The sequence below is a fragment of the Megachile rotundata genome, chromosome 12 (assembly GCF_050947335.1).
Source record: "Megachile rotundata isolate GNS110a chromosome 12, iyMegRotu1, whole genome shotgun sequence".
NCBI lineage: Eukaryota > Metazoa > Arthropoda > Insecta > Hymenoptera > Megachilidae > Megachile > Megachile rotundata.
Window position 1 is genome coordinate 15,107,886 of NC_134994.1, and position 27,957 is coordinate 15,135,842.

General features: G+C 39.7%; 4 protein-coding genes across 8 annotated transcripts in view; 2 read left to right on the forward strand and 2 right to left on the reverse strand.

The window, feature by feature from the left end:
* Positions 1-15,770, forward strand: part of LOC100876754 (lachesin) — a 36,189-nt gene extending 20,419 nt beyond the window's left edge. For both annotated transcript variants that reach the window (XM_012281282.2, XM_076538425.1), the window contains exons 4-9: positions 8,196-8,442; positions 10,172-10,345; positions 11,650-11,778; positions 12,206-12,341; positions 12,490-12,647; positions 13,127-15,770. In XM_012281282.2, the coding sequence (XP_012136672.1) occupies positions 8,196-8,442; positions 10,172-10,345; positions 11,650-11,778; positions 12,206-12,341; positions 12,490-12,647; positions 13,127-13,452 (1,170 nt within the window). In that variant the 3' untranslated portion in view covers positions 13,453-15,770. The remainder of the gene's footprint in view (positions 1-8,195; positions 8,443-10,171; positions 10,346-11,649; positions 11,779-12,205; positions 12,342-12,489; positions 12,648-13,126) is intronic.
* Positions 15,771-15,825: 55 nt separating this feature from the next.
* ksh (transmembrane protein 167A-like protein ksh) lies at positions 15,826-16,846 on the reverse strand. Its single transcript, XM_003701447.3, has 3 exons — positions 16,406-16,846; positions 16,140-16,255; positions 15,826-16,052 (listed from the first exon to the last, which is right to left on the reverse strand). Exons 1-3 carry the CDS (start codon positions 16,406-16,408, stop codon positions 15,947-15,949), a joined length of 225 nt encoding a protein of 74 aa, XP_003701495.1. The 5' UTR covers positions 16,409-16,846; the 3' UTR covers positions 15,826-15,946.
* Positions 16,847-17,139: 293 nt separating this feature from the next.
* On the forward strand, positions 17,140-22,345 carry vap (RAS p21 protein activator vap). 3 transcript variants are annotated; one of them, XM_076538424.1, is made up of 16 exons: positions 17,143-17,568; positions 17,791-17,862; positions 18,051-18,232; positions 18,351-18,532; positions 18,616-19,013; positions 19,098-19,243; positions 19,311-19,644; positions 19,834-20,177; positions 20,245-20,436; positions 20,518-20,667; positions 20,742-20,790; positions 20,873-21,091; positions 21,157-21,389; positions 21,470-21,611; positions 21,695-21,835; positions 21,914-22,345. In XM_076538424.1, exons 2-16 carry the CDS (start codon positions 17,842-17,844, stop codon positions 21,989-21,991), a joined length of 2,811 nt encoding a protein of 936 aa, XP_076394539.1. In that variant the 5' UTR covers positions 17,143-17,568; positions 17,791-17,841; the 3' UTR covers positions 21,992-22,345. The 3 variants fall into 3 exon arrangements, with proteins under 3 accessions (XP_012136671.1, XP_076394539.1, XP_003701494.1); XM_003701446.3 differs by lacking the exon at positions 17,791-17,862 and having other exon boundaries at positions 17,144-17,568; XM_012281281.2 differs by lacking the exons at positions 17,791-17,862; positions 21,695-21,835; positions 21,914-22,345 and having other exon boundaries at positions 17,140-17,568; positions 21,157-21,394; positions 21,470-21,609.
* Positions 19,097-26,551, reverse strand: Ras85D (ras-like protein 1). Of its 2 annotated transcripts, none has more exons than XM_076538427.1 (5): positions 26,419-26,551; positions 25,539-25,733; positions 25,321-25,460; positions 25,023-25,235; positions 19,097-24,953 (listed from the first exon to the last, which is right to left on the reverse strand). In XM_076538427.1, exons 2-5 carry the CDS (start codon positions 25,669-25,671, stop codon positions 24,849-24,851), a joined length of 591 nt encoding a protein of 196 aa, XP_076394542.1. In that variant the 5' UTR covers positions 25,672-25,733; positions 26,419-26,551; the 3' UTR covers positions 19,097-24,848. The 2 variants fall into 2 exon arrangements, with proteins under 2 accessions (XP_076394542.1, XP_076394541.1); XM_076538426.1 differs by having other exon boundaries at positions 25,990-26,536.
* Between the last annotated feature and the right edge of the window lie 1,406 nt (positions 26,552-27,957).

A 27,957-nucleotide genomic window follows, 5' to 3' on the forward strand; every position in this document is an offset into this window, starting at 1 on the left:
TATTATTTCCGCCGGCGCAAACAGATAATTACGAATAAATATTTATCGCTAAACATTTCGAAACAGATCGCGACGATTTATGAAATCACAGAGAATAATTTTTCAAATATTCATTAATTTTATGTGTTTTCGAACCCAATACGAGCGAAAACCAATATCAAAAAAGCTGAGCTTTGATCGAGTGCTTTAAACGTTTCGAAATAAACATGTTGAAATTTCGTTAATGCACGATGTAGAGCTAGGGGATCAAGCCCGGAGAAAAATTCTAGTTACGCCGATGGAAAGTGGCAGCATTTGTTTCGCTTTAGCGTTCCCGTACACGGGAAACGCAAAGCGGGTGACTAGAAGACAGATAACAGCGTGAAATCTTGAAACGAGTACTTCCCTCTGTAAATAGTAACGCGTGCACCCAAGCCCGTGTCATTTACAGGGATAATACTCTAATACTCTACCGCGCCTCACTTAACCTAATTGTGTTGTGACGGTACTTCCCGGACTTGCCACTAGGAAGATGATCCGTGATATCTGCTTTCACGTTGCTCCTCTAAATATCTAGCCGAATATGTACGCTATCGAGTTGACCCTAATTATGCCGGCGTCTAAGCTCTGCCACCGCCTAGCGCTATGACCCGTCTACATCGGTCAAAGTACATAATCACGCGTACACTAACAGCACGAATACACGTAGCTGTAAGCTTCGACGGTCCGTAAACGTCACGCTATCTTAATAGCTTTCTCCTTTTGATCGTTTCGAATGTTTTTCGCGGCTTAGCGGGATCATCGATCGTTGGTGCTATATTTCCGCGATCGTTCTACAGAAAAGTACAAAAATGTATAGACAGGAGAAGCCGGTTTCGCGCAATTTAGTCAGGGTTAAAAAGCGATCGACTTGGGTATTAGCACAAGGTAAGCTCCTTCCTACGAGATCGTCGAGATCGAAGCCGTTTGTGGACCGAAGGATGGCCCTCGAGTCAATATTATATCGCGCGTAGCAGCCTCGTGTCTTGCCGCGTGTTTACGTGCACCGACGTGTATCTACGAGCGATACGTGCTCGCGCGTACGGCCGACACCGGTAATTGCTTTTAGCCAAGCTTGAACCGGTGTGCCATTGGCACCGCAGGAATCAACCCGACGAAAGGTTCAATTTAACGTCGTATCGCGCTTCCCCGCGCCCCGCGGCCCATTCCCGCATCTCCTACGCGTTATCTATAACGCTGCACTTGGTAATTAATCCGAAGTGATCGTCGTGCGCATCCCGTATGTCTGCCTGTATGCTCGCATGCATCGGGTTACACGATGTCATGCGACACCGATCATTCGTACGCGCGCGCGTCTCCAGCTTCGATAATGCGAGCAATTTCCTTTGCGCTCGAATCGTCCCAACTATCTCCATGCGTTCGATTCGAAGGAAACCTAAGAGTGGAAAAAATCACGGCTCTAGCAATTATGCCGAACAGTCCCGTGGAACGTCTGCTCCGAAGCGACGAAGTCTGAATTTCAACGAAACAGACGAATCGTGGGGGTGTTCTGTTTGCTCGAGAGTTATCCGATGGATCTGAATTTGTATAAAAAAGTAATTTGAAAGATCGTTTTCCGTTGGATAAGGACGATCGAACGCGGGGATAACTATTGACGAGGGCGAAGGGTTTCTTAATAGATTCCGATGAAAAGTTTCTGGAGAAAAAAAAAAAATACTTTTGAACGGGAAAGAAAGACAAAGAAGAGCTCGTAGGCGGAAGAAAAGCGGAAAGGATCATCGGTCGCGTTTGAATCCTTTCGTTCTCTGGGGAACCGTCGATAATGTCTCAAGCACTTTGTCACGAAGGAACAACAGTTTGTTCTGTGCAGAGCGAGAACGGAAACTATTACGTCGCCAGCAGAGTCGTTACCTCGGCGACAAAGATAACGGTTCGTTCGAACGCTAGTCCTCGGATAACGATCGACCTATCCCCGAAGAAACGAACCTCTTATCCGATAAAAAGTTTCCCGATCCATGTATTTTGCATAATTTCGAGCTGCATACGATTACACGAGATCTCTACGCGCGTTCTCGATCGGTTCACCGTTCACCGTGAGAATGTCCCAAGAACCGGAAACTTTTAAGAAAGCATAACGCTCGCTATTCGTTCCCTCCGAACGTTTTATTCTATTCGGTTATTACCGTCGGCAAACCGTTCGAGCATCTGTAATTCCAATGATTCTAGCGGATTCAGGCTCTTTTCGAGATCGTCGTTCGTTTATTCACCGTATTAAGAAGATCGTCTAGCGTTTTCGTAAAATAGACGAGATCGTAACGAGGGATGATCGTCGATGCCTTAGAACGGTTTTAGAAGCAGTTCTCGGAGGACGTCTGACGGGCCGCGTGCCGCGTGCAAGCTGGCAAATTGAATCGGCGCCGGTGTACGGGTCTGCTGGTACTCTTTGCGCGTTCCCGAGCTCGCGGCGGATAACGAACCGCGAGAATTTCTTCTGGCTAAAATTCCGGAACAGCGTCGACCGCTGACACACATTATCCCCAAAAGTTACGAAATTCTCTGGTGGGCATCGGCCAGGTTCGGACTCTGTCTATCTTTCTCTCTCTCCCTCTCCCTTGTACCCCACCGGTGTAATATTTCGAGAGACCCTGGGCCACGAATCTACGTTAGCGCTAAGAGATTGCTCCCCATACCCTTCCACTAACCCAGGCCTCCCGTCCCTTTTCCTCTTCCGTTCTATTGTAATCATGGAAACAATCATTCTTCTCTCTCCTTCTATCCTGCGGTTCTTCCTTCTAACCCCGATGATCTCGCTTCGTCTCTGTATCCAGCGGTACTTCCTCTCGTCCCTCTTCAACTCTCGGTACTTTCCTCGTCTCTCGTCGCCCAAAACTCGCTACCCCTCTATCCCGATCCGTCCATCTTTCTCGTCGTTCTCTTTTCTTGTTCTCTCCATCGCGGATTTCAGGCTAAAACCCCCTCAGTCTTCGTTACTCCAACAAGGTGGCGTGCGGTTCCGGTGGCGGCGGTGGTAACAGGGAAAGGGAACGATGGCGTGGCGAGCTACCCTTTCGCTCGCCTCCGCAGCAATCACCGATTTGTCTGAATAAGCCCCGGGCAAGTATATGCTCATGCTTACCCCGGGGAAACACCACTCCGGCCAACTCGTACCCATCGTCTCTCCTGCTACCAACCCCTCCCGACTTTCCCTCCAACCTCGTCTCGGCACTGTTTCCTCGACATCAACCCCTCCTATTCTCTCTCTCTCTCTCTCTAGTTCCTTCTCTCTGTCTCTGTACATTCTGGTTCCCATTCCCTCGATCGGCCTGGCAGCGACTCCATATACCCGAAAATACTCTGGTTCATCGATGCTTGATGGGAAGCTCGAGGAAGTGGCTGTAGGGACGGGAGAGCGAACGATGGAACGGAGTTGCCAAAGTCGTGGCGTCGTCGACGAGACTCGGGCGTTAATCAGAAATGGAACGCCATGAATGGAAAGGCATAAGCGAATCCACGCGAAAGGACAAGATGAACGATCGTCGGACTTCGATCCACCGTGTCGTGTCCTCTCGCGTGTCGCGTGACGAAAAGTTCGCGATCGAATCGTTCCAGGCGTTCGACGAGTCCATTAAATCTTTCGTTCATTTTTCCCGTAGCTCGAATTCCATTCTTACCAGTTTCCACTCCATTATTTCGAATAATTTTGGAAAATTAAAATTCTCGTTTGAAATATGATTTGATCCGCGGATATAAAACGTGACGTTTTCTCTGCTAATTTATTTTATTTAACCTACAAACATCGCGTCAGTCTTCCGGAAGATTGATCGTCATCGAACTCGTCATTTCGATGCGGAAATTGAATCGGCGTTAAAACCAGTTAACGACGTGCCGCGGAATCGTTGAAAGCGCTCTCTTTCGCGACGTTTCCTTGCGATTCTTTTTTAACGACCGAGTGCTTTAGAACCATCTATTTACCGTTTAAATACCACGATCGAGGGCATCGAAATATTTTGTAAATTACGCTGAAAGTTTCGACGATCACTGTTTAACGTTCTTGCGTTTAACGCGCACGTTCTCTCGAAACTCGGCTCGTTAATTTGAAAAATACCTCGTCGATGCGACGTGACGAGCGTATCTAACGTTCGATAAAATCGAGAAAGGAATCGCAAATCTCGCGACGCGAAACGATCATTTCTTGATGGGACTCGACGATTTTCGTTTCGACGGTCACTCCTCTCTCATTCTCGCAGCAAACTATTTCCCTCGAGAAGGTCGATCGTTGTCTCGTATTTTTTCGCCTTTTACGAGCTTTTTATGCGCGATCGTAGACAGGAGAGGGGTGGGGTGGCGAGGGGGCAGGATTTTGTCGGTCATAAATAAGGGAATAAGAACACGATTCCACGATTACAATCGTGCCGTCGAAACGCTCGTCTTCGATCTTTTATTATTCCTTTCTCATCTCACCCTCGCCGGGAGTCGCGCGAGAAATCGAGTAACTATTCTCTCGATCTTGATTCGTACGCGTTCGAAATAAAGCGACCGTGGTCTTCAAACGTCTTCGTTTATGTTTCCACGCCAGGCGCAATATTCTCTTTGACGTAATAACTCTTTAGGCATTCGGCACACGAGAAACCTCTATCAAAATACGTCCGATGAAGTTTCGGAAGCCATAAATCTTTCGACTCTCGCCAGAAGTCTTTTCCAGGCCGGAGCACGAGAAGAGGATCGCTTTGAAGTCGCTGCTAGCGCAAATGACCGCGTTCGTCGATCAGCATCCTCGCGACGTAGCTTTTCAGAGAAACGTCCTTTCTCATTTTTTCCAGAAAGTCGGAATAAAGAACGAGGGATTTAGCGTTGCCGATTTGCCTGGTTCTATCAGGATGAAACGGTGACTACACGCTAAAAGCTTCGGGGCTTTTCTCAGGTCCCTTCTTCTTTCCTTCTTACGGATGGACCGGAGCTTTAGAAAAATCGTTTGGGACCCGTATAACAGAAATAGGAGGACACGAGAAGCGTCTCTCCGGGAAAATAAGCAAGGAACATAAGTTTGTCAACCGATCGGAACGAATAATTCTTCCATCATTCTGCTCGCGATCGTAGGCAAACATATTTTCTCGAGCGATTTCTTATCTCCTTGGTGATAATTTAAATTTTCGACGAAAGAGCTAGACGCGAACAATAGTCGTCGCCGAATCGAACGATCCGGCCCAACGAACCGAGACATTTGTTCTCGGTTTAACTCGGTTCGAGAACTTTTCTTTCGAAATTCCTTTTTTTTTAAACGCGGAAAATCCACGTTACGTATTCATGAACGCTTAACCGAAGCTGCGCGAAAGGAAGCTCGCGAGGGAAAAGAAATTGGTGGGCGTTCGCGAAGAAAAATAGAGGCGTCTTAAACTCGCGCGTGTTAGCACAACAATAGGTCAAAGGAATTTCTCGAGAAAGGCGGTGCCGAGAAAACGACGTGACACCGACAGGAAGGTGCGAAGTTTTGATCAGCAACGTCGCGTTGCAAAGTTGCGAGTAAACGAGCGAATTGAATTTCCACGAGGAATTTCGCGACTAAAATTCAAATACTGATAGCGCGTACGTTCCCAACGAATATGTCTTCAACTTCGCCGTCGTTCATTTTGAGGGATCTTCTTTTAATCTTCGAAATAAAAAACGCTGAAATAACGCGCGTTCGTTTCGCGCGTTTATTTACTAGCATTTTTGATTTCCAATGTACAAACGAAACGGACACGAGCACCGTTACTCTCTATCTGTCACATTTTTATATTTACGGCGCTACAATTAACGGAATTCCTTTAATTATTTTGTTTCGCGTCGTTAACGAAACGAAGCCGCACGAGGAGGAAACGCGCGGCAAAAACGCGCCGGAAACAAAGAGGATTCGTACAGAGCGGACTCGCGTAAATTTATATAAAATTCACGATTTGACGCAGCTCTTTCGAGTGTCAACCTTTTCCAGCGAACAACGATGTTGTCGCGTACGCGAAATATTTAAAAACGATGCTCGCGATTATTCCGATTAAATTTAACAAACAGATCAGCTGATCGAGCAGATTTATAACGGGGCTCTCCGAAACTCGATCGATGGTAACTGAACGCGGAAAGTTTGGATAATAAAATTTCGGAGAATCTTTCTGTTCGTTTTGTCCCGCAAAGTTTTACGATCCGTTTTAAAAGACTTCGGTACACGCGTTGGTCCGAGTTTCGTGATTTTGTTCGCGAATACCGTAACATACTCTAACCACAATTTCTAGTTTGAAAATGTCGTTGAACGTCGAAAGGGAGATACCGGGCGTGTGGCGTAAAACTAAAAAACGGATAAACTCGAATAAGTTGCGCGAAATCGATATTACTTGGCGACAGCATCGACGCCCGTGGAACGGGTTAAGGGTGAAATGGCACACGGTAGCTTGACCATGGTACCATGGGGGTAGTTTCGTGGAATGGTTTCGCGCAAATACAAATCTGTGGTTATCGAGAGCAGTTCGGTTACTGGTATATGGTCGTACGTGTCCACGTAGTCGCGCGTAAACAGTGTAGATGGTACGGGCGCGTTAAAAAACGCGAAAATAATATAAAATAACGTCACCTGTGCCGTCAACGAGTTTTAACGAGTTCAACTGCGCTTTGAAAGTTTGCTCGGCGAGCAGAGGGAAGAAAATTTCAGCGTAGTCGTTCGAGCATGCAAAAACGCGAGACTGCTCGACTCCTAGTTTCTAATTAGTCGATCGTTTGCCGGACGTTCATCACGAACAGAGGGCAAAGACAACCGACCTCGAATCGTAAAAAGTGGCTCCGAACAAAGTTCGGTATCCTGCGAAAACATTCCTGCACCTCTCTAATAGCCGCTTACTTGCGCGCGGGACACGTTGAAACTTTTCAGAATTCGCCGATGAAAGCTGGATTCGCGATAAAATCGATAGCTAATTTTACAAACCACGAAGCATCAAGAATTTCTCCGCGTGTTTACCGATACATTTCTAATTAGGCGAATAAAAAGATTCTCGTGGAAATTGAAACGTCGGGTGAAAAGTTGCAGCGCGCGTCGAGGGAGGTCAGCAATGTCCTGGGTAGCAATCAACGCGTTAACGGAATTACCAGGACGAATGTTTTCGACCTGTATCGAGCCACGATTTTGTTTTCTATTATTTTTCATCGGATCGATGTAAACGCGGTCCGATTAATAGCTCGAGGTGTTTTCGTATCGTTTGGGAAACGGTGTCTTATTTTGCGTTCGTTCGCGAAGCAGCCTCGGGCGACGAGTAAAATTGACACCTCGCCGAGAAATTTTCCGTTTAAACGTTTGCGAGCAAAGCGCTCGGTTCGCGTTTCACTCGCGGCAATTTTCTTCTCTTTCTCTCCGATCATTCGCTCTGGAACGCATACTTCCTGCCGTAAATCGGCTCGCAATTTTTACGACGCCTTCCACCACCGCCGCCGTCGACGCCGCCGACCGTTGGCCATTAATTCTATCGCGGTATCGTTGTTTCAACTAAAACTGTTGTTGTTTCCCCCTCCGGTTTTTGCCGCTAGACTTGGCGCCGCGTCGGGGCTAAGCAAACTTTTGAAATTTTCCTGGGGGGTTCGGTTGCTTGTTACCGGTCGTGCAAAAAAATAAGCGTACACCGACGGCTGCCGGCGTCGAATTAGCGAAAACTTTGCTCGAGCCCTCTTCTTTCCGGCGAATTCCGTTTTTTACCCGCGAGTACTAGAATCGGAGGAGCGTTCTTTACGAAAGGAAGTATGCACGGTATTGCCTGTCTAAGTGGCACAGAGCTCGGCTTCGTACCTTGCCACTTAGGAAGGAAGCTACCAGTTTCGAATTCTTACGGAAATCCGAGTTCTCCGAGTATTATCGCCTTTACGGACTAACTATAGCACAATTTTATCGTATTACATTTTGGATAATGTTACGTCTCGAGGTAGAGCGTCGACTCTTTAATTGGTGCGGATTCTTTTGCCAACTAAAAAGATAGCCACTCGTTTCGGCGCGCAACATCGTCGCGTCGGGTAAATTCAGAGAATTTCCAGGATAACGAGTTATCCCGCTTAGGAAGGTAGAAATTTCGCTAAAATTCGAATAAATTCATCGAGGACTCGGGACATCGTGGATGAAGCGAACGGAAAAGAGGATTTATGAGAAAAATGAAGGGTGGAGCGAGTCGAGGTTTTTCATGAAAAATTAAAGACTGTATTGGTTGTCTCAGGTGGGATGGCTACGAATGGAGGACCAGACGATATTGTCGATGGGTCAGCGAACGGTGACCCAATCGTCTCGGTTTCTCGTCACGTTTGAGAATGCGAAAGCGAAGAATCAGAGCGAGTCGAGGGACGAGGAAGAAGCCACTTCGCGGCTCCATATTCGCCCGCTCCGGCAAGCTGACCGAGGCTGCTACATGTGCCAACTGAATACGAAGCCCATGTTGAGCCAGCTGGGATGCGTAGATGTCCTAGGTATGCCTAATTGCGCGTTATACCGCATTCCTACGGCCGGCTACGGTCGGCTGTTTGCGGTCGCTCGTACAGACGTCACGCACGCACGCATGCACGCACAGGTTTCGATTAGTCTACCTCGAGAAGGGATGGAAAATATGCGCGCCTCGCCGCTAGAATACGTTTCAATGGGACCCACCAGAACGGACCGTAACCGTTACGTTGCTCGCCTGCTTTCTATTCGTTCCACCCTCGACTCACCACCGTCTCATCCCACCTCGATTTCCCTCTGCTATCCTCCCAATGCTTCTCTCCGCGTACAGGGTGTTGGCAAAATAACGATGGACCTTTGCGAGATTCGTTAACATATCGAAATTCTATGCTGTATCAATAAAACGCTATATCAGGACGTATATTTCTATATCCCTGAAGATCTCCGTATCTCCGGGTCCTATATCTACAAATTCCTCCTATCCTCGGGTACATATATCTCCGAATTCCTACATCCTTGAATCTTAATGTCTGCGAACCCACATCTGCGGATCCATAGATTCTCGTATCTCTAGGTTCCGATATTCCTAGTTCTCCTAACGAGTCAAGTATGCGGAATGAAGAAAAGAACTTATACGTATAAGTAACTATTAGTTATGGCGGTGTTACGACCACGACTTGTTCAACACCCTATACAAGGAGTATACGTTCTCCTGTGTGTATCGTATACAAGGACCGTTGTATCGTGCGTGCGTGGACACCAGCATAGGGTAGAAAAAGGACTCATCGAGAGTGCGTACGCCCGCCTGGGTATTCAACTCGAAAGGGCGATCGGACCGAATGGAATGAAATTCCTTTGTAAGCAAACACAGGAAAGGTCCCGTTTTCACTTTTTTTTCTTTTTCTTCCATCCCACCGAAACTCGGCCCTCGATCCCTTCATGCCTAACGGAATATTGTCCAAGCAGAGCGGGCGTAATTGAAATGGTCCGCGCCGCGTGGCCTTCTTCAAAAGAAACGAGATTTCATCGCGAAAATGTTTCTTGCCAGAGGCCGGGGGTTAGCCGGTGTTTAATTTGCCTACGGAGCCAGGCGTTTTAACCTGATTTCGGTCCGGATAGACGTGCCGGTAGACGAGTCGGACTGATTTTCATGCAGGTTTCAGCTCGAAACCAGTCACGGTTTCGATATCGTAGATACGTTTTCGTTCGAAATCGATACACGCTTTTGGGACGAGAACGATTCGAGACTAATCGGAACGCGCGACTGGTAGCGTATCCCAGAGAAAATTCGATAACAGCTTAATTACGGGTTTGGTGACAGAACGACATAATCGACCTATCCGAATGCATAACAGAAGTACGGGAGACTCAGCGACGCGTGACGATCTAACGCTTGACCATATAACGCGCGACGACGTAACGCGGTCTCTATCGAGGCGAAGATTGACAAACGTGTCTTACCAATACCAACACCGAGATTGATACGTATCGGTATTAACGAGTATGTCATCGAATTAGTCCTATCGCTAACCGCTAACCCCCTAATTCACCCGTTAAGATCATGATCGATTTCCATTGCGGTCTGTAATTTCAATCCCTGCTACCAGCGAATCCAGACGCGTCCCTAAGCGAATACACTGTTCATCGTGTTTCAAAATCTCCAACTGGAACTCGTGTTTGAACTTAGCCGAGTGGATAACGTTCCCGTTGTCCAGATAATCGCTTACAAAGCAGATCGACCGGTTTCTTTTCTTTCAGTCCCGCCAGATATACTCAGTTTCGGTACCTCGGAGGGTGAGGTTTCCGTTCTGGAGGGTGAGAACGCCACCCTCTCGTGTAATGCCTCTGGAAGACCGCCACCTCGCGTGCTCTGGCGACGCGAGAAAAGTGGTTTCATACTTATGAGGGGTCTTCACGATCCGCTGATACCAGGTAAGATATTACATTTTTATCTCGTCTCGAGAACTCTCGCGACCGTCATTGCCGGTGACAAATAACGTTCGATTCTCCTCCTTTTTATATTAATTCGTCGCCGTTCAAAAATTCTACCGGGCTCGCGTTCAATATCGCGCTTCGACGGCGAACCGCCGAAACCAGGTCAGCTTTGACTCGATCGATTTTATCGGTATCGATGAAGACACATTAGTTATTCGATCCTTTCGGCATGGATTTTAATTCCGATTACCGATCGCGAACTCGTGTTTATCGCGAGCGTCGACGGAGAATAGGTTTCGCGTAACGATCGATTGCCATAATTAAAATTCGAATCGTCGATTGAATGAAGTTCAACCAGCTGCGTGAAGTAATTATCCAAGGCATGTAGGCGAGGCGATTCGCCATCGGGATCCGCTTAGCGGAACCATGAAGACGTCGTAAATTCGCGGAACTACGCGAAGCATAGAATCGGAAGCAATTACGTTTGGAGATACGTCTCATCAAACAGAGATTAGTTTGTTCGTACTACGGCTTCCAATATCTTTCTACGACGCGCTGCATTACGTACGCGATCCTTCCATTGTATCGTGCAATTTGTCGATTTTCGATGCTCCTGGAAAACGTTGCTAGCAGACTGGTTTTGCGTTGAACGAGCGACAGCTTCGTTAATGGAACAATTTTTCGTACGGTATTGATAAATCGACGCACAATATTTTGAACACGATCGGTATTGTAACAAAAATATTGGTCCACTGGTAGAGAGGTCGCGAGCTGTCAACGCAAATAATGAATCTTCCATTTTCGATGGATCTCATTAAGCTCGTGACACGTTCTGTCGAACTCGCGAAATGTCTCGGTGATTTATGCCGTGCGATCGGTCGATTATAATGTAATTCGTAGCGTTTCATGATTTCAAAAGCGTCGCGTACGCGCACGCATAATTAAACGTTAATACACGGTGTAACGACGTAACAGATACGTGTTTACCAACTTTCGAAATATTCTGCTTGGAATTTCATCCCCTAACGTGTCGAAGTTTCGAGTTTACGCCATGAACAGCGTTTCGTAGCGCGATTAGGTTCGTTGTTCTTTAAATCGATCTCGAGGCAATCGTTAACCGGTCATGTAAAGGATTTCCAAAGATGAGATTTAGGGTTGTAATAGGCAGCGGTCTCGTAGTTTTAACGAGCAAACGACGTATTTCGCGCGTAATTTGGTGTACGCGCGAAAGCTGGCGCAAGGCCAGCGATATGTATGCGAGAGCTTTCAACGAGATATTCATACGAGGCGCGATTTTACAGTGGACAACCAGTCCGGTGAGAAGCTGGAATTAACCAGGGTAGACAGGAGGCAAATGGGAGCGTATCTTTGCATAGCTAGAAACGAAGTGCCTCCGGCAGTCAGCAAGAGAGTCTATCTAAGGGTAAACTGTGAGTATCCTTCCGCGCAGTCTATTATATAACACTTTACCTAAAATTATTGCCAATGTCTGCTAAACGATGATGCATAACCACTTTAATTATTCCGTTAACTTAAATGAATGTTCTTGTTTCGATACAAACTCTCGATTTCGTTCGGAAACTCGTGTTTAGAGGTCCTTATCGTCTTCGCGAGATTCAATTTAAACCCGAACGAAATCGATATCCACAATATTTGTGTTTGCTTTACGTTCCATTAACCCTTTGGCTACGACAATAGCTTAATACGCTGTTGTCGCACCGGTCAGCCCTGCCTTAAGGGATTCTTGAACAGCATCGATTCGATAAATCGGATGTACCGAATAACGCGTGGTAGCCAAGGGGTCGTAGAAAAAGTCGATCGATCGAGAGAAACAGTTTCTGTCTATCGTAATTCTAGTTCCACCAAGCGCAAAAGTTCCCAACCAGCTGTTAGGCTCGCCTCTGGAAAAGGATGTGTCGTTAATCTGTTTGATCGAAGCTTATCCAAAGACGATTAACTTGTGGACTAGAAAGGAGCAAGTTATCATGAGCGGGTACGTAGTGTTCTTTTGTTCCGATCCGAATATCCAAAGATCCTATCCCTTTGTCTGTTCGGTACGGGACCTGACATTCTCACGTGACTAAAGAAAATCGATGTCATACGTATTCCGAACGTTAAAATCAGACGATTTGTCAATGCAGCGGCAGATACGAAATCGACGAACGGGCACATCCGGAGGAGGAATGGAAGACAACGAGCGAGTTGAAGATAAAGCATTTGGAAAAATCGGATTTAGGGGAGTACACGTGTTCAGCGTCCTCGAGCATGGGCAAAGCGGAAGCGATTGTTAGAGTGTACGGTAAGCAAACGCGTTATTATTATCATCGATTATATCGCGTTCTCGACTTGACTGACGCCTCGATATCGGTGACTAGCTGTTTCTCGCGTGACCGTGCGTTTGCTGTGTCACGAACTCTCCGATTAAAATCCTTGTACTTTCGAGATCGGGCAGCGATTCGGTCAAGAATTAACTAACGCACGTCAAATGAAATTTTATCGTATTTATTCGATCTAAATGAAGTCTCGAACAGAAACGATTGGTGATCGTTTAATAGACTTGGCGCGAACGTAACGAGTTTGACCAGATCGCGCGGCATTAATTTAATAGAATAGAATAGAAGAGAAGAGAAATTCAGCTTCCGGCCACAAAAGGATGAAAGACGATTCGTCTGCGACTACGCTCGATAGCCTTTCGATCATGGAAATTTCGTGCAAATCTCTAAACCACCGAGACAGTGTTCCCCTTTCGGGTAACCACTTCGGTTAAATTGTTTTCAGAGATCGAGCGAGCAACGCCACCCACCCGAGCCACGTCTGCTAGCTGGAAAAAGTTGAGCAAAGGAAAATCGAAGTTTGCTCAAGTCACGACGATCAATCGAATCTTCCACCAGATGAGCACGCCAGCGATGCAGAAGAGCACCGCGAGGATCGTTTACAATAAGCACATGACGACCTCGACCACGGCGGATCCTCGAGCACCTTTCATCAAAGACAAAAACGTGTTTCAAAATCGCGATAGCCCAAGCACGCGAAGCAGTACGAACGCGAAAACCAGCGGTACAAGAATCTATGCGTTAAGCTTGCTCATTTGTCTCGGGCTATGATAAATTGTATCGGCTAGAAGAAACGTGTCGAGGTTTCGAACGATGCAGTCAAATGCGAAGGAACGTGATAAAATATCGAACGATGTACATCGTGTCGAAGATATCGATGACATACGACGAAGAGTAAGAACCTCGACTAGAAAGTTTTAATGAAACGGCGAGAAGTTCTTATTGCGATCATTCAACGACACGATGAAGGGCAAGACCACAAGTACAATTGCGTGCAACGATGCTTTTCTTTGACTAGGTTCTCCCTAGCCTTTAGCCCCTTCCGAGCCTCTAGGCCGCGAGCTCTTCTTGGTTTTTTCGAAAACTAAAAAGCAAATAGTGAAAGACACCTCCCGTACCTGTCCTTAGCAACATGAAATCTATGCAATACTCGAGTGTACGTTGGGTAACAATGAACCGTGAGCATTGAATGATGAGCGACGAGTGATGAACAATGAAACAATGAAGCGTGTGCATTGAAAAGCGTTACTATATCACGGTTTTGACAGTAGTGAACATGTTAACATCGAACGGCAGATAATTCGATGTTGTTAGCAGAAAGAAAGTTGATGAGTATGGTCGGGTGAATGTGAATGCAATTATCGAAACGCGTACGTTATAAATATTCTTTTCATTGTTTGCTAATACCGTGTACTTGTGGTTGAACGATAAGCTTCTCACGACGATACAGCGAGAATAATCGATCTCTGGCCGCGGGGGTGGACCGCGGGCGAAACTGTTGCGAATTTTAAGAAGATAAATGCTTACGAATGTATTTTTTATGACCCTTTTATCCGTTTATCAAACGCGGGGAAAAGAGTATAATTGTCGTGAGCGAAATGTGTTCTTTAGTTGGACTGAATGTAACGTTGTCGAATATTTTTTTAATCAACGAGGAACGAAAGAGGAACTAGAGTTTTTTCATTGATACAAACGATCATTTCCGATTTGTCGAGTTATTAGAAGTGGCGAGGTAAGTTTTATAAATGTTAGCGTCGAAAGCCTTACACATGCAGGGTGTCTATTCTCGAGTGGGCCACCAAGAGTGTCATTTTTCACGATACATCATCGTTTGCTAATATACAAATGCAACAACGATTCTTTCGATTGATTGATCGGAACACGGAATTATTTTCAGCGATCACAAAACGAACATCCCTTATAACACATCGTGACGATTCTTATTTACTTGAACCGTTCATTGCGCGTGATTTTCTGCATGATTCGCGGCTAATCGCGAATCGACCCCTCCTTAATCAACTATTCGATTGTACTCGAACGCAGACAAATAATTAGCATACTAATTTGTACGTAAGGGATAATAAGATAATACGTTTATTTAACGGCGCGATAACCGAGATCGTTAAGTGGCATCTTAACAAACGTTAACACATCATATCTAAGTCAGATTCATATCCATAGGGCGTATAGTACCGTACTAATTATATATTTTAGAAAAAATACTAGACCTTACTTTTCTGATTTCACGTATTTTTTTAATTAACGTAGACAAATAACGTACCTTGTATTGCCAACGATTCAACGAGACCACAATTATAAGCGTACCCGGTGTGGTTGACTGCGAGGAATTTACTGTTATTCGATAGCGTAAACGGTCGAGCTTCTTTTCGTGTTACACGCTTTAACGAATGTTTGTCTGCTCTTATCGAGATTAATTACCGAGTTATTCAATGTGCGTCGCTTATTTCTATCATTGAACGATACACGAACGAGGCGTTATCTTAACATGTACATCATTTTTGCGATACAATTGCGAAGAGAATATTCCTTTCTTTTCAAAGAATCGACAATAAGCGTTCCTAGTAGATTGTGCTTTGTATCTTTTTTCAATGTTCCTCGCAATACCGTTAATCATATCTTACTCTGTAATTAGGATTCGTATGCAAAAAACGGTGCTAGTAGAAAGGCTTGATTCTCCTTAACGGATACAATTTTTCATACCAGCGATGTCAGAACTTTCTACTAATATAATCGTTCCCGTAAATATCTTATATTACAGAGTACAAGTTTTTAGTCATGGTGCGTGATCTACCATCATTGGAATAGTAGCATATCCGCGAGATAAGAAAAAACACACACATGTATGTTAAATATACCTATTTAACAAATATTGTATATCGTAACACACTGCTCAATATAACGATTCTACAATAACTATATTAAAAGAAAATGTTGTTGTTTATAGAAAAAAAATATATTATGAGAATACGGTGAGAAAATGTGCTCAAATTGGATAATTATATAGCTTTGAAAAAAAAAAAACAACGTGTTGACAAATAAAACATACCATGCAAGTAGCAACTGTTGTTTCATTCTTTTTTGATTTTCAATGAAATTGGACTCTTGTCATGTAATAACAAATAATTAAACCTTATAAATAAACACGTGCTTTATTTATGTGTAGGCCCATAATGTTTACAATTAAAATACAGTTGCACATCACTGATGTATATAGTTCTTAGGATTCTGTGCTTCAACGTAAACTTTACGTCCAAAACAATAGACTAAAAGCCATGAAAACACAACAGATTGCCACGTATGGACTCTTCCTTTCACCGATTCTTGCACACTTCCAAAAAGTGCCCTGCAACCTAAGTAACGAATATCATTAAAATTATTATACCAAAAATACATTAAATAAAAGCATTTATGAGAAGTTGACATTTATTTATACATACCCAACCTTTCCTAACCTCTTGTCCAACAAGCTGGGCACAATGGATCTAACGTAAGTACACGTGCATATCAGTAATAAAATTACTGTCAACAAACTCTGGAAGTTGAATAGGGCAGACTGCACGTCCCCCCGACATAATTATTAGAACAAATTATTTAAATTCTAAGTGTAGTTTTCTAAACTACGAAGAGGTTATAATAATGTTATCGATGATTTAAAATCTTACTGAAACTGCTAACTATGAAATAATAAAAATGATGATCTTACCATTACGTTTTAATATTCGTCAATTGTGGTAGCAATTTATTATAAGAAAAGTAATTTAAATCCCAGTGACATTCAGTTTGACGTATTATTTGTTACATGGAAGATAGTACTCATGAGACGACAAGTTTTTATTTATTTTGTGCTTGACAGCTTTGATTGGTTTGAATACACGTGTAATCAAGAGCAATGCGTGATGTCGAATGTATATACCTAGTAATCTTTTATTTTTTATATTTTTTCGTTCTATATATTTCTTATATATGAGATATTCGAGCTTTAAAGTGGATTTGAAAAAATCTGTGGCGAATTCGGTGAGTGTTCGAAATATCTTTCTACTTGATTCCACTCGATTTTATCCCTCAGTTTTATTTTTCCTGTTATTTGTATATTTTGTCTACTATGTAGATATAGTATTGTGGCAGCACTAAACAGGATCGAGAATCTACTGAAGTTAGCCGACATGCGCGTGTTGAATATAATCTGTCGTGGAACGAGTATATGCCGAAACCAAATTCCGCCATTTCGAAAGGTTAACATTCAATGAGCGAAAAAATTTAAAATGTAACTAGCACTTACGCGCAATTATATGAGTCAAAATATTAATTCGCGTATCTTGCATTAAAAATTATATTTAGTTTTCATCGTAAATCGTATTAAAACATTATACCGCACAAATACCATCGATAATGATTATTAAAGTTCTTAAATCATTACTGCCGGGACATTCAGCTATCTCTATGTAGCATTGTCGATGTCGATGGTGTATTATTTATAAAAGTGCTTTAAAGTAAATCATACCGCGTTCAATGCATTAATAAAAAACATTGATTTCGAATTGGTTAACGAATGATTCATTCTACAAATATATACTGCAAACATGTACCTAATACAATTTATAATTTTTACACGTTAAGATTCATCGTCTGTCCGTATTCTGCGGTCGCCGCGTGCAGTAGTAAAATGGCTGCCGAGAAACGTCAATACATTTTGTATCAATAACAGTTTTCTTTTGTAAATAATCGTAGCAAACAGGATTGCAATAAAACGGATGCCGTTTAATTAACATTTGATTTTTCTTATAAACGTGTGTATGAAGGAGTGCGTGCGAATCAGAAATGGCAGAATTTGTGCGCGGAGGTCCGAGCGTGTCGAACAGTGCTAAGGTACTTACGGGTATTATTCATCTGAGATTATTCATCTGTTATCGCGCACTCAGTAAAAATGTAGATCGTAGAACAAAGAGAAGTTAATTGTGACTGTATATTTAAAAATATACGTCTACTTTCACAGTTTTTAAGATATCTAATAATTTCAAATTATTTTTTTTTAAATATTTCGATGAAAAGAACTTGCGATATCGTTTACGGATAATGTTTTTTAATTAGTTTACACAGTATAAGTGATCATTGAGGAACGATTGTAAGCACAAGAGCATTATGAACAGATATTTACACATGGTACTTATGTTTTGTTGACAGAAATATATGTTATATTTAAAATACATACTTATATGCTATAAAATATAAGCACTTATCTTGTTTTTTTACTATACCGTTTATTGTTATTTTTATTATATTTTGAGAATCTTCTCAGATATTTTCAATTGAAATAAGTAATATTTATTTTAATGTAATTATATTCACAGATGGATCATAACAGTAAAGGTGGTTCACCTAGCACTGGTAGTGAAGATGGTGGACAGAATGAATCCATGAATGCAGAAAATGAATTTGATCCATTTTTGGAGAATATACCAGATGATATTCAAGACACAGAGGAACCTGATAGCGCTAATGCAACGTTATTAACAGCCCCTCCGGAAAATCAGTGAGACTTGATACCAATAAAATCTTTCAATTATTGATGAAAAAATTACGTTTAATTAAATTTATAACAAAGCTTTAATTTTTCATTAATATCAGTTATTAATACACATGTTTTATAGGTGGTATCATGGTAGATTAGATAGATTTACTGCAGAAGAAAGACTGTGGGATGCAAGTAAAATGGGTAGCTATCTAGTGCGTGAAAGTGACAGAAAACCTGGAAGTTATGTACTGTCTTACTTAGGAAGAACTGGCATTAATCATTTTAGAATCACAGCTGTGTGTGGAGATTATTATATAGGTATAGCAACAATTATTTCAGGCATAAATGTCTTCAGTCATAATATATTTACAGAATAAGTCAAATTAGTCTGTTTATTGTAGGTGGCAGACAATTCAATAGCTTATCAGATTTAGTTGCATATTATACCCATTGCTCGGATCTTTTAAAGAGAGAAAGACTTATACATCCTACTCCACCTCCTGAACCAGTAAATGACAAAAAACGGATAGTCGCGATACTACCATATACAAAAATGCCTGACACAGATGAGTTGAGCTTCCAGAAGGGTGACATATTTTTTGTACACAATGATATGGGAGATGGTTGGTTATGGGTTACCGCTCATAGAACTGGTGAACAGGGCTTAATTTTCCGTGAATTAGTTGAAGATTTGGATGACTCTATTGATCCTAACACTGTGTTCTCTTGGTTTCATCCTAATGTCACAAAAAGTGAAGCTGTTGATATGTTAGTAAAAGCAGGACCTGGTAGTTTCTTGGTAATTTATTTGTATATGGATTCTGCTTCTTTTAGTACTTTTCATTGTTAGTTTAATTATTAATTAAAAATAAATATTCATTAGGTCAGACCTTCAGACAATAGTCCCGGAGATTATTCGCTTTTCTTTCATATAAACAATCAGATTCAAAGATTTAGAATCGAAAAAAAGGGTGTACGCTATCTTATGGGCGGCCGAACTTTTGAATGTCTCGATGCTGTTATAAATAGGTACGGTACTTTCGTGAATATGAAGTTACTCTCAAACTTCTGTGTTCTAACTAAACGGTGATCGTAGATATCGGAAAGAACAGATAGTAGAAGGACATACTCTGGTTCAAGCAATGGTAACTGAACCCGATGGTAGCGTAAGAGTGAACAGAGAAGTACAGCACGCGGAAAAGATATATGCTACTCTGAGGGAATGTCGTGAACAGTCTGGGGCAAAGAAAAATAAAGGAATTAAAATGCAAGGATATTTAGAAAAAAAATCGGAGAAGAACAAAAAGTGGAAAGCATTATACTTTGTACTCTTGGTAGATGCAACAGATACCCATTTATACTTATATGACAATCCAAAAAGGACCAAACCTAAGGGTCTCATCGATTTAAGCTGCGCATACTTGTATCAGGTAAGTTGAAAGAATTACTAGAAATTTCTCTTGTGTATGTCAGTCGTAAAAATTAACAAATTGTGATTTGTCAAAAATGTGTATTTGGTACTGTAAACTGTACTAACATTAACAAAACGATATTCATTAAGCAAAATAGCGATAACAATCAAATTATGAAGATTCCTTCCTGAGATGTAGTTCTTTTAGGTTCATGAAAGCGTATTCGATAGACCTCATTGCTTTCAATTAGTTGAACGTGCTTTACCATGTTTAGCCACGATAACATATTTGGCCGCTCCAAATTCAGAAAATGCTTTAGACTGGATTAATGCCTTGAAACCATTATGTGTATCACAACTTACTCGTGCTCCAAAGGTTGCTCGTCTTCGTGAATTGCGTTCGTTACATCTGCATATTTTAGACGCGCATAGACTTCCATATAAGTTAGTACCAAATCCATTCATCATAGTGGCTCTAAACAATGTAAAAGTTGCTCGTACAAAGGTTAAGACTGGATTGCATCCAATTTGGGATGAAGAATTCATTTTAGAGTATGTATATGATTAACCGTTCAAAACATTTACCTTTGAATAATGCATACTATAAATTACTTAACAGGGATGTACCACCGGATGTTATGTCATTTTCTTTAACACTGTACAATAAGGGGAAACGCAGTAAGGATACAGAAGTTGCAGAATTAACCGTCGAATTGGCAAGTTTAACGAACGGAGAAGAAATGGACGAATGGTATCCATTATCAGGAGTTACACCAATAGGTGAATGGGGTGTGTTGCGAATACGGATAAGGTAATTGAATTATTTTACTACATGTAGTCAATTCGTCAGCCCAAGTACCATTAAACATTTTATGCATTTATAATGTTGCAGATATCGGCATGATCTAGCGATGCCTCCTGAAGAATATAGTCCGTTACAACAACTGTTGTTGGACCCAGATCTACATGTGGTTAGAGCGCTAGCAGATGTGTGTCATTTGGATAGAGTACCCCTGGCAAATAGTTTACTTAGAATATTTAGGTATAAACAATAATGTCACGATTAATGGCACTCTTGTTGAACGTTTGATTATAATATAAAATATGTATGTTTAGGCATGAAAGAAAAGAGGCAGACCTTTTAAGATCACTGAATCAAGCAGAAGTATGTTACTCGTATTTTTATTGTAAAAGAAGATACTGATTATATCACTAGTTCTGTTAAATTTACTTCATATTTTATATAGGTGGACAAAGAAGACGAAACACCAACACTGTTTAGAGCTGCTAGCCTTACAACTACTTTAATGGATTTATATATGAAATCAGTTTGTACTTCGTTTTTGAAAGCTGCATTACGTGACACTATAGTAAAATTAATTGAAAGTAAACAAAGCTGTGAATTAAATCCAACAAAAATGGATTCTCCGGAAGATGCATGTAGCAATGCAGAATTTTTACTACAGGTAAGTAAATAATTTGAGACTAAAGTATTATTAATAATTACGAATTACAACGAGGATTACTTTAGGTCCTAGATGAAGTGACATTGAGCATTTTTACGAGTCCCGACGCGTGTCCACGAACTTTGCGATATATTTGTGGATGTTTGCAAAGAGCAGTTGTTGCGAAATGGCCGCATGAAAGACTAGTCAGAACGCGAGTAGTCAGTGGATTTATATTTTTACGTCTACTGTGCCCTGCCATATTAAATCCTAGGTCATTTAATTTAATAGCTGAACCGCCACCTCCAGCTGCCGCAAGGTAGGGTAGGTTTATATTAAACGTAAGAAACTTCATAATTATATAAATTATCCTCTAATTATGAAAAAATTATTTTATAGATCACTAGTAATGGTTGCAAAATGTTTACAAAATTTGGCCAATTTAGTAGAATTTGGCGGTAAAGAACCTTACATGGAAGTAGTCAATCCGTTTATTCTCAAGAATAAAGAGAGAATGGTTGTCTTTCTCGATCAGTTATCTGTACGTACTTGTCATTATTTTAAATTATACGAGACGGAATACGAAATTTCGCTTTCAAATAATTCGAATTCATTGTACCGTAGAACGTAACCGAGAAACCAGAATCGGAAGGTGCCGATCCAAGGAACAGGAGTTGTGTTTCAGATACAGCGCGAGACTTGGCAACGCTACATCACATTTGTGTTTCCCATTTAAAAGAACTTCAAGCATTATCAAAGTCACAGGTACGTGTACAGGTTTAATATCGATATATCGTGCGATAATCGGACGAATGATTCATTGATAAATGTTTGCTTTTTTAGCCAACGATAAAACAATTAGTGACCGTGACTGAAATGTTAAGCAAACATAAACAAAAGTACATGGAAATGATACGGTAGTGCTAAAACCATTCGCCATGAACAATGCCAAACGTAACAAAACAATTTATAAAATTTAACGACAGATACACGGTAGTATTTAATAAATTACTCGTAAGTGGTTTAAGTAATTAAACGTACAGACTGACGTGCCATATATATATATATATGTATATATACATACATATATATACATATACATTACTGTATACACACAAGCCTACCATTTACCATTTCGTATGTAATTAGAAATTAGCTTATACGTATAGTAAACAGTAACATGACAGTGATATAGTTACATACAGAATCATATAGGCGTATAACGATTTTATATTTACTTAGGTGCTCGAAAATAAATGCAAACTAAACCAAAAATGAGTATGTACATATGTAGTTTCCCGATTCCTCAATACTCGAAAATATTGATCAATTCCTGTGTTAATTAACTTTCCCAGTCATTGATAAAACTGTGAACTTGTTTGGAATAGGTTGAAAGAAATATTTCACACGTGTATAAATGAGTTTTTTTTATTAATTCCAATTATTTTATAAACTAATTATTACATTTGTATCGTTGCGATATTAAATGAAAAATGTCATGTTAAAGTAAAAATTTTAATCAATACAAAAACTCTTAGAAAATTTAACAAAAATATATATATTATCATGTTAAAAAATTAAGATGCATATACATATGCATAATAATAATATTAGACACATAAAAATGTCTTGTAACCTTCATCAATGTATCATTTAGAGTAAGGTTGATTTCAATGATGCATAAAACATACCGAATTATTATAAATTTATTTCATACCCCACTTTTAGAAATTAGTGCTATATCAAACTCGTCAACATGAAAATTCATTATTGCGAAATATTCATAACTATTTTACACTTGTGTTTTTACTGGTATGTTTCGTAATTGAGTTAACATATTTAATAAGTTTATCAAATAAAAAAAAACATTGCTTTAAATTTGTACTTAGTGTGTTATGCCTGTATGATATTTATTTCAGTTGATAATGTACTCTGAATAAAAGAATAAAAAGTGTAGACGTAACAGGAATACGTCCAACTTTTTTTTAATCCTTTCAAATAATAGAGTTTACATTATATTCAATTGCGTATGATGTGCGAATACATAAACTTTGATTTAAAAAATTTACTTGTTCAATATTTTAGGACCGTTTGATTTGGATAAAGTAATTTTTTTTCATATGAAACGTTCGAAGAATAAAATTGATTAATCAATGATCTTTTAATCGCTTTTTAGTTTAATATTATAAAACCAAACAGCATAGATGGCCTATAATTAATATTTAAAGATAATCATTCAAGATAGAATGAATATAAAGAACACTTTTTGTACAAAGTTTTATTACGAATTTGAACTACATAATAACACCTATGCTGTGCAATTTTATATATACACAATTTTAATATTTGAAAAAGCTAGTATTACAAATTTGCGCGTTTACATATATAAGAATATTTGCAAATTGTACTATTTAGATCATTTAGCAAAGTATTTAACCCTTGACTGTTAAAAATTCAGTCAAATCCGAGATGTGGAATACTAAATCTCCTATACAACATCATTTTCTAGAAAAACTTAATTTTGTATACATTATCGATTCAGATTATTGTCTGAACAAATATCAAAGTATATATCTGCGAGTTTACAATTGATATCTGTAACTTTTGGAAATTACATATTTCTCGTCGTACAATCACCATTAAATTGTACTAATTTCACGAATACGACAAGACAAATACCCAGTACACGAGTGTGATGGGACATCTCTTTATTATAAAGAGACATAATTAAGCATTCAAATATCAACGTAAATCGCAACATCACTTTTATATAATACAATTCTTAAATCATAATTGTTATGTTGTCTTTTAATTCTACGATAAAACAGATTAATATAAAATGATATTTACGTTCGTGTACTATAATTAAAATAAGTTCGTACCTACCGATTTACCTAATATAATTGTATACGAACTTTCTCAAAGAAATGAACGACATCTTATTTTCAATATAAGCAAAAGCTTATTTCGTTTCTCATGTAAAGGAGTATTGAGTATACATTTTGTAATTGCACTAAAAAAGGAAACGCGATTGAACCTATGTATTCTAAGACTTGTAAATAGGCATTTACGTTAAAATTGCATACTTAATCATAGTAATACCTAACTAGCATGGCATGCTTAAGATTATTTAATCACAGCACAAAATGAGTTATCCACATTTTACTTCTTTGAGTCCTATGACTTGTTATCCTCTGGATTAGGTAAATGGAATTTTTCATTGTGCGTAGTAGAGTATAGAAAGTAAAGATTGAAAATATATTTAATTAAACATACGTTTAAAACTATATTAGACTAACTGAATAAAGCACGTAAAAAATATGCACGATGTAAATCGTTACATTTAATGAGTTACGTATCATATTTTCCATCCACAACACCTAAAACTATGCAATTCCTCCATTGGATAATACTTTTTCATGCATACAATAATAGTGAGGTAAGCGGATGGTTTAGAAAATATTTCGATACCGACCATTTTATGCAATCAAGGGTTAAAATTTTTTGCTAATGGAATATTAAGAGTTATATGGCAGATTGTTGAACAATGAATTTTATGAAATTTAACTTCAAGAGTAAAAATGTACGCGATAATATACAATGCTATTACATATTTTTTTTCCCTCCCAATGTATAGAAAAACTTGTGCTTGTAAATTATGACAATATTCTATAGAGGAAGCTGCAAAAATGTGTGTAAAGTGAACATAATCTAATGATTTTTACAATCTATTTTTGCATTAATGTATCGAATGAGAAAGGTAATGTTTCTTAGCGATTTAAAATAAACAGCATCGATGTCTCCTACGGCCGGAGTTACTTGTCCTCTTACCTCTCTTTTTCTCTTTACCGCTAAGTTCTTTGTCTTTCCGAATTTCTCTCACCTATAATTTATTAATATAAATCCCAGCATAAAAGCATTGTAAGCTGACAAATGTACACACGTTACTTACCAAAGTATAAAAAGCATCGTCTACTCCCATTCTCGTCTTAGCAGAAGTTTCAACAAAAGGCACACCATACTGACGAGCAACTTCTCTTGCTTGTGTCATATTTACTGCCCAAGACTGCTGAAGATCACATTTATTTCCTACCAATACCATTGGCACCATGGATTCTTCCGCGTCTTTTACTCTTTTTATTTGTTCCCTATATGTTGCTATATCCTATAATATGAGACATGTACAAACTTCTGATGCACATTTTAAGAAGAACATAGCAGTTACCGAAAGTGTAAGAGGGTTCACATACTTCAAAACTTTTAGCCGAATTTACAGCAAACACTAATAAAAATCCTTCTCCTGTTCTCATGTACTGGTCTCTCATTGCACTATATTCCTCTTGACCAGCTGTGTCTAATATATCTAAAAGACATGTCTCCCCATCTATGACTACCTAAATTTAAAATATTTGATAGAATCATGGACTTCATAAGCTATCCTTTACTGAATCATTGGATAATATTAAACCTACCTGTTTTCTATAAGAGTCTTCGATAGTGGGATCATATTCGTCTACAAAATGGTTTTGTATTAATTGAATCGTCAGTGCAGACTTGCCAACACCTCCAGCTCCCACAACAACAAGCTTATATTCTGTCATTATGTAATTTGAATTTCAATTTAAACTAAAAGTTTTAACTTAAAGTCACAATTGCTTCTTATCTACAAAATAAAAATTGATTATTTGTTTAAACATGCAGAAATGTAAAGCAAGTTGTTCAGTTAACTTCAATAAAGGAAATAGTTAATGTACAGTTAACAAGCAACAATTCTTCGTGTATTTTGATTACTTTATCCAATAAATATAAAAAAAGATCCATATATTCTGAACAATTTCGAGCGATGATTCTTTGTTGAGTCATTCATCAGAATCATTTTGATAAATTAATTCTGTGACTAGATCGTTATCAATACGTACTCTGTTAGCAACAATTTTCGCCAAGTTCGTACAAATTTTAGCACGAACGATCCTTAAGTCATTTATATTTTTAATTCGTCGATGAACGCCGTACGTTTTGGCGTAATGTACGGTGACTTAACAACTTAAAAACAGAACGATAGTGGTAAGCAAGCACACCCAGTAACACTACCGTGGAAACATGTGGGTAGGTGTAACTGATGATTACGGATAATTGTAAAACAACCTACAATGTGCATCTTTTGGGGCCCAATTTGACGAGAAAAAGTAACATTAGACAAACTTAACGTTTGAAATTGTCCAAATTACCGACAGTTCAACGGGAGGTGTGTTCTCGAGTAAACATCGAACAGACCATTTAACGTTATCGACATGAAAGTAAACGATGTCCAAGCACAAAATCTTTTCCGTTTTCGTTCATGACCTTACCAAAGTTTAAAAATTCATTTCAGGAACATGCACCGGCTTTAAAGCACACTTTTCCGACTTTTACCACTATGAATTAGTCACTGGAGAAACCATCTGGAAAGAAGCAACAGTACTGCCAATATGCAAAGAATCACTAACTACTCATAGGAGTAAATTAAAAAAAATTGAAAACACTATATATTTTAAGTTAACTTGTATAACATGTACTTTACAAGTATTATGATTTCAAATACAAAATGATTCGAAGCTTGATTATAGATAGGAATTAAAAGCAAGTGGAGTTCTGTTTCCAACCAATCATAAAAGAAATTCTAGTTTTATTGCCTAGCGTATGTACGCGGTTTCGTATTAGTCGCTTTGAGAACGTTGCTTGGTTCGTGTAATCTCGAATACAATTTTTATATTGATAACAATTTGAAAATATTCTGAAATTAATCAGGCTGCTTTCTAAAATAATTTTCGTCTAATAACTTGAAAAAAATCGATACTAAATGAAGTGGTTCGAAAACAGTATAGGGGGCATTATCTAACGCCTTGCGGCGGAACTAACAAAGCAGAAAATGGAGGTACTTCTGGCATCCACTATTACCTACTGTATGTCAATTCTACTGCGCATGCAAAGTGCAATATTTCGGCACTTTGACGACGTAGTATGGTTCCTGAGGCATTTAGAAACAAATTTCTATTAGGGTTTAATGCGTTTTGACGCCTAATAAAGCCAGAAAATCAATTTTTGTCGAATTCGGTCCAAAACGGTACAGGTGGCGCCATCTAGCGGCGAGCGGCGGAACTACGAAACACTAAAATTTCGATTTTCTCAAAAACTAGGGACTTTTTCGAAATTCTGAGATATACAAATTCTTCCTTGTCGCCTACGGAATCGAACGAATCTAATTATAGCTTGCTAGGACCATTATTAAAGAAAAGAGAAAAATAGCCCATTTCATGGACTAAAAAATTGGCGTCCATCTAGCGGTGAAAGTTGGAACTACAAAAATAGAAAATCCCGATTTTCTCGAAAACTAGGGACTTTTCCAAAATTCTGAGATATACAAATTGTTCCTTATAGCCTAAGGAATCGAACGAATCTAATTATAGCTTGCTAGGACCATTATTAAAGAAAATAAAAAAAATGTCATTTTATGGAGAAAATTTGTGGCGCCGTCTAGCGGCGAAACTGCGAACTAAACTGAAAAAACGTATGTCCGTACACGCGTTAGGGAAAAATATAAAAAGTAATATTTCGCAACTTTGACGACGTGGTATGCTTCCTTAGACTTTTTAAAGTAATTTTTGTTGAATAAGTTATTCATTTTTTTGCCTATTAAGCCCAGAAAATCAATTTTTATTTGACCCTTTACTGCGTGTTCGGACATACGTTTTTCAGTTTAGTTCGCGGTTTCGTCGCTAGATGGCGCCACAAATTTTCTCCATAAAATGACAATTTTTTAATTTTCTTTAATAATGGTCCTAGCAGGCTATAATTAGATTCGTTCGATTCCTTAGGCCACAAGGAACAATTTGTATATCTCAGAATTT

Bases quoted from the DNA above. Each gene is read 5' to 3' on its own strand.
- vap (XM_003701446.3), top strand. From the start codon at position 17,521: ATGGCAGAATTTGTGCGCGGAGGTCCGAGCGTGTCGAACAGTGCTAAG. The intron at 21,092-21,156 runs GTAAGTAAATAA...GGATTACTTTAG, and splicing joins ATGCAGAATTTTTACTACAG to GTCCTAGATGAAGTGACATT. The intron at 21,390-21,469 runs GTAGGGTAGGTT...ATTATTTTATAG, and splicing joins CCACCTCCAGCTGCCGCAAG to ATCACTAGTAATGGTTGCAA.
- Ras85D (XM_076538427.1), bottom strand. From the start codon at position 25,671: ATGACAGAATATAAGCTTGTTGTTGTGGGAGCTGGAGGTGTTGGCAAG. The intron at 25,461-25,538 runs GTTTAATATTAT...AAATTTAGGTAG, and splicing joins CTCTTATAGAAAACAGGTAG to TCATAGATGGGGAGACATGT. The intron at 24,954-25,022 runs GTAAGTAACGTG...AATAAATTATAG, and splicing joins ACGATGCTTTTTATACTTTG to GTGAGAGAAATTCGGAAAGA.
- ksh (XM_003701447.3), bottom strand. The intron at 16,053-16,139 runs GTATGTATAAAT...TTCGTTACTTAG, and splicing joins AAGAGGTTAGGAAAGGTTGG to GTTGCAGGGCACTTTTTGGA.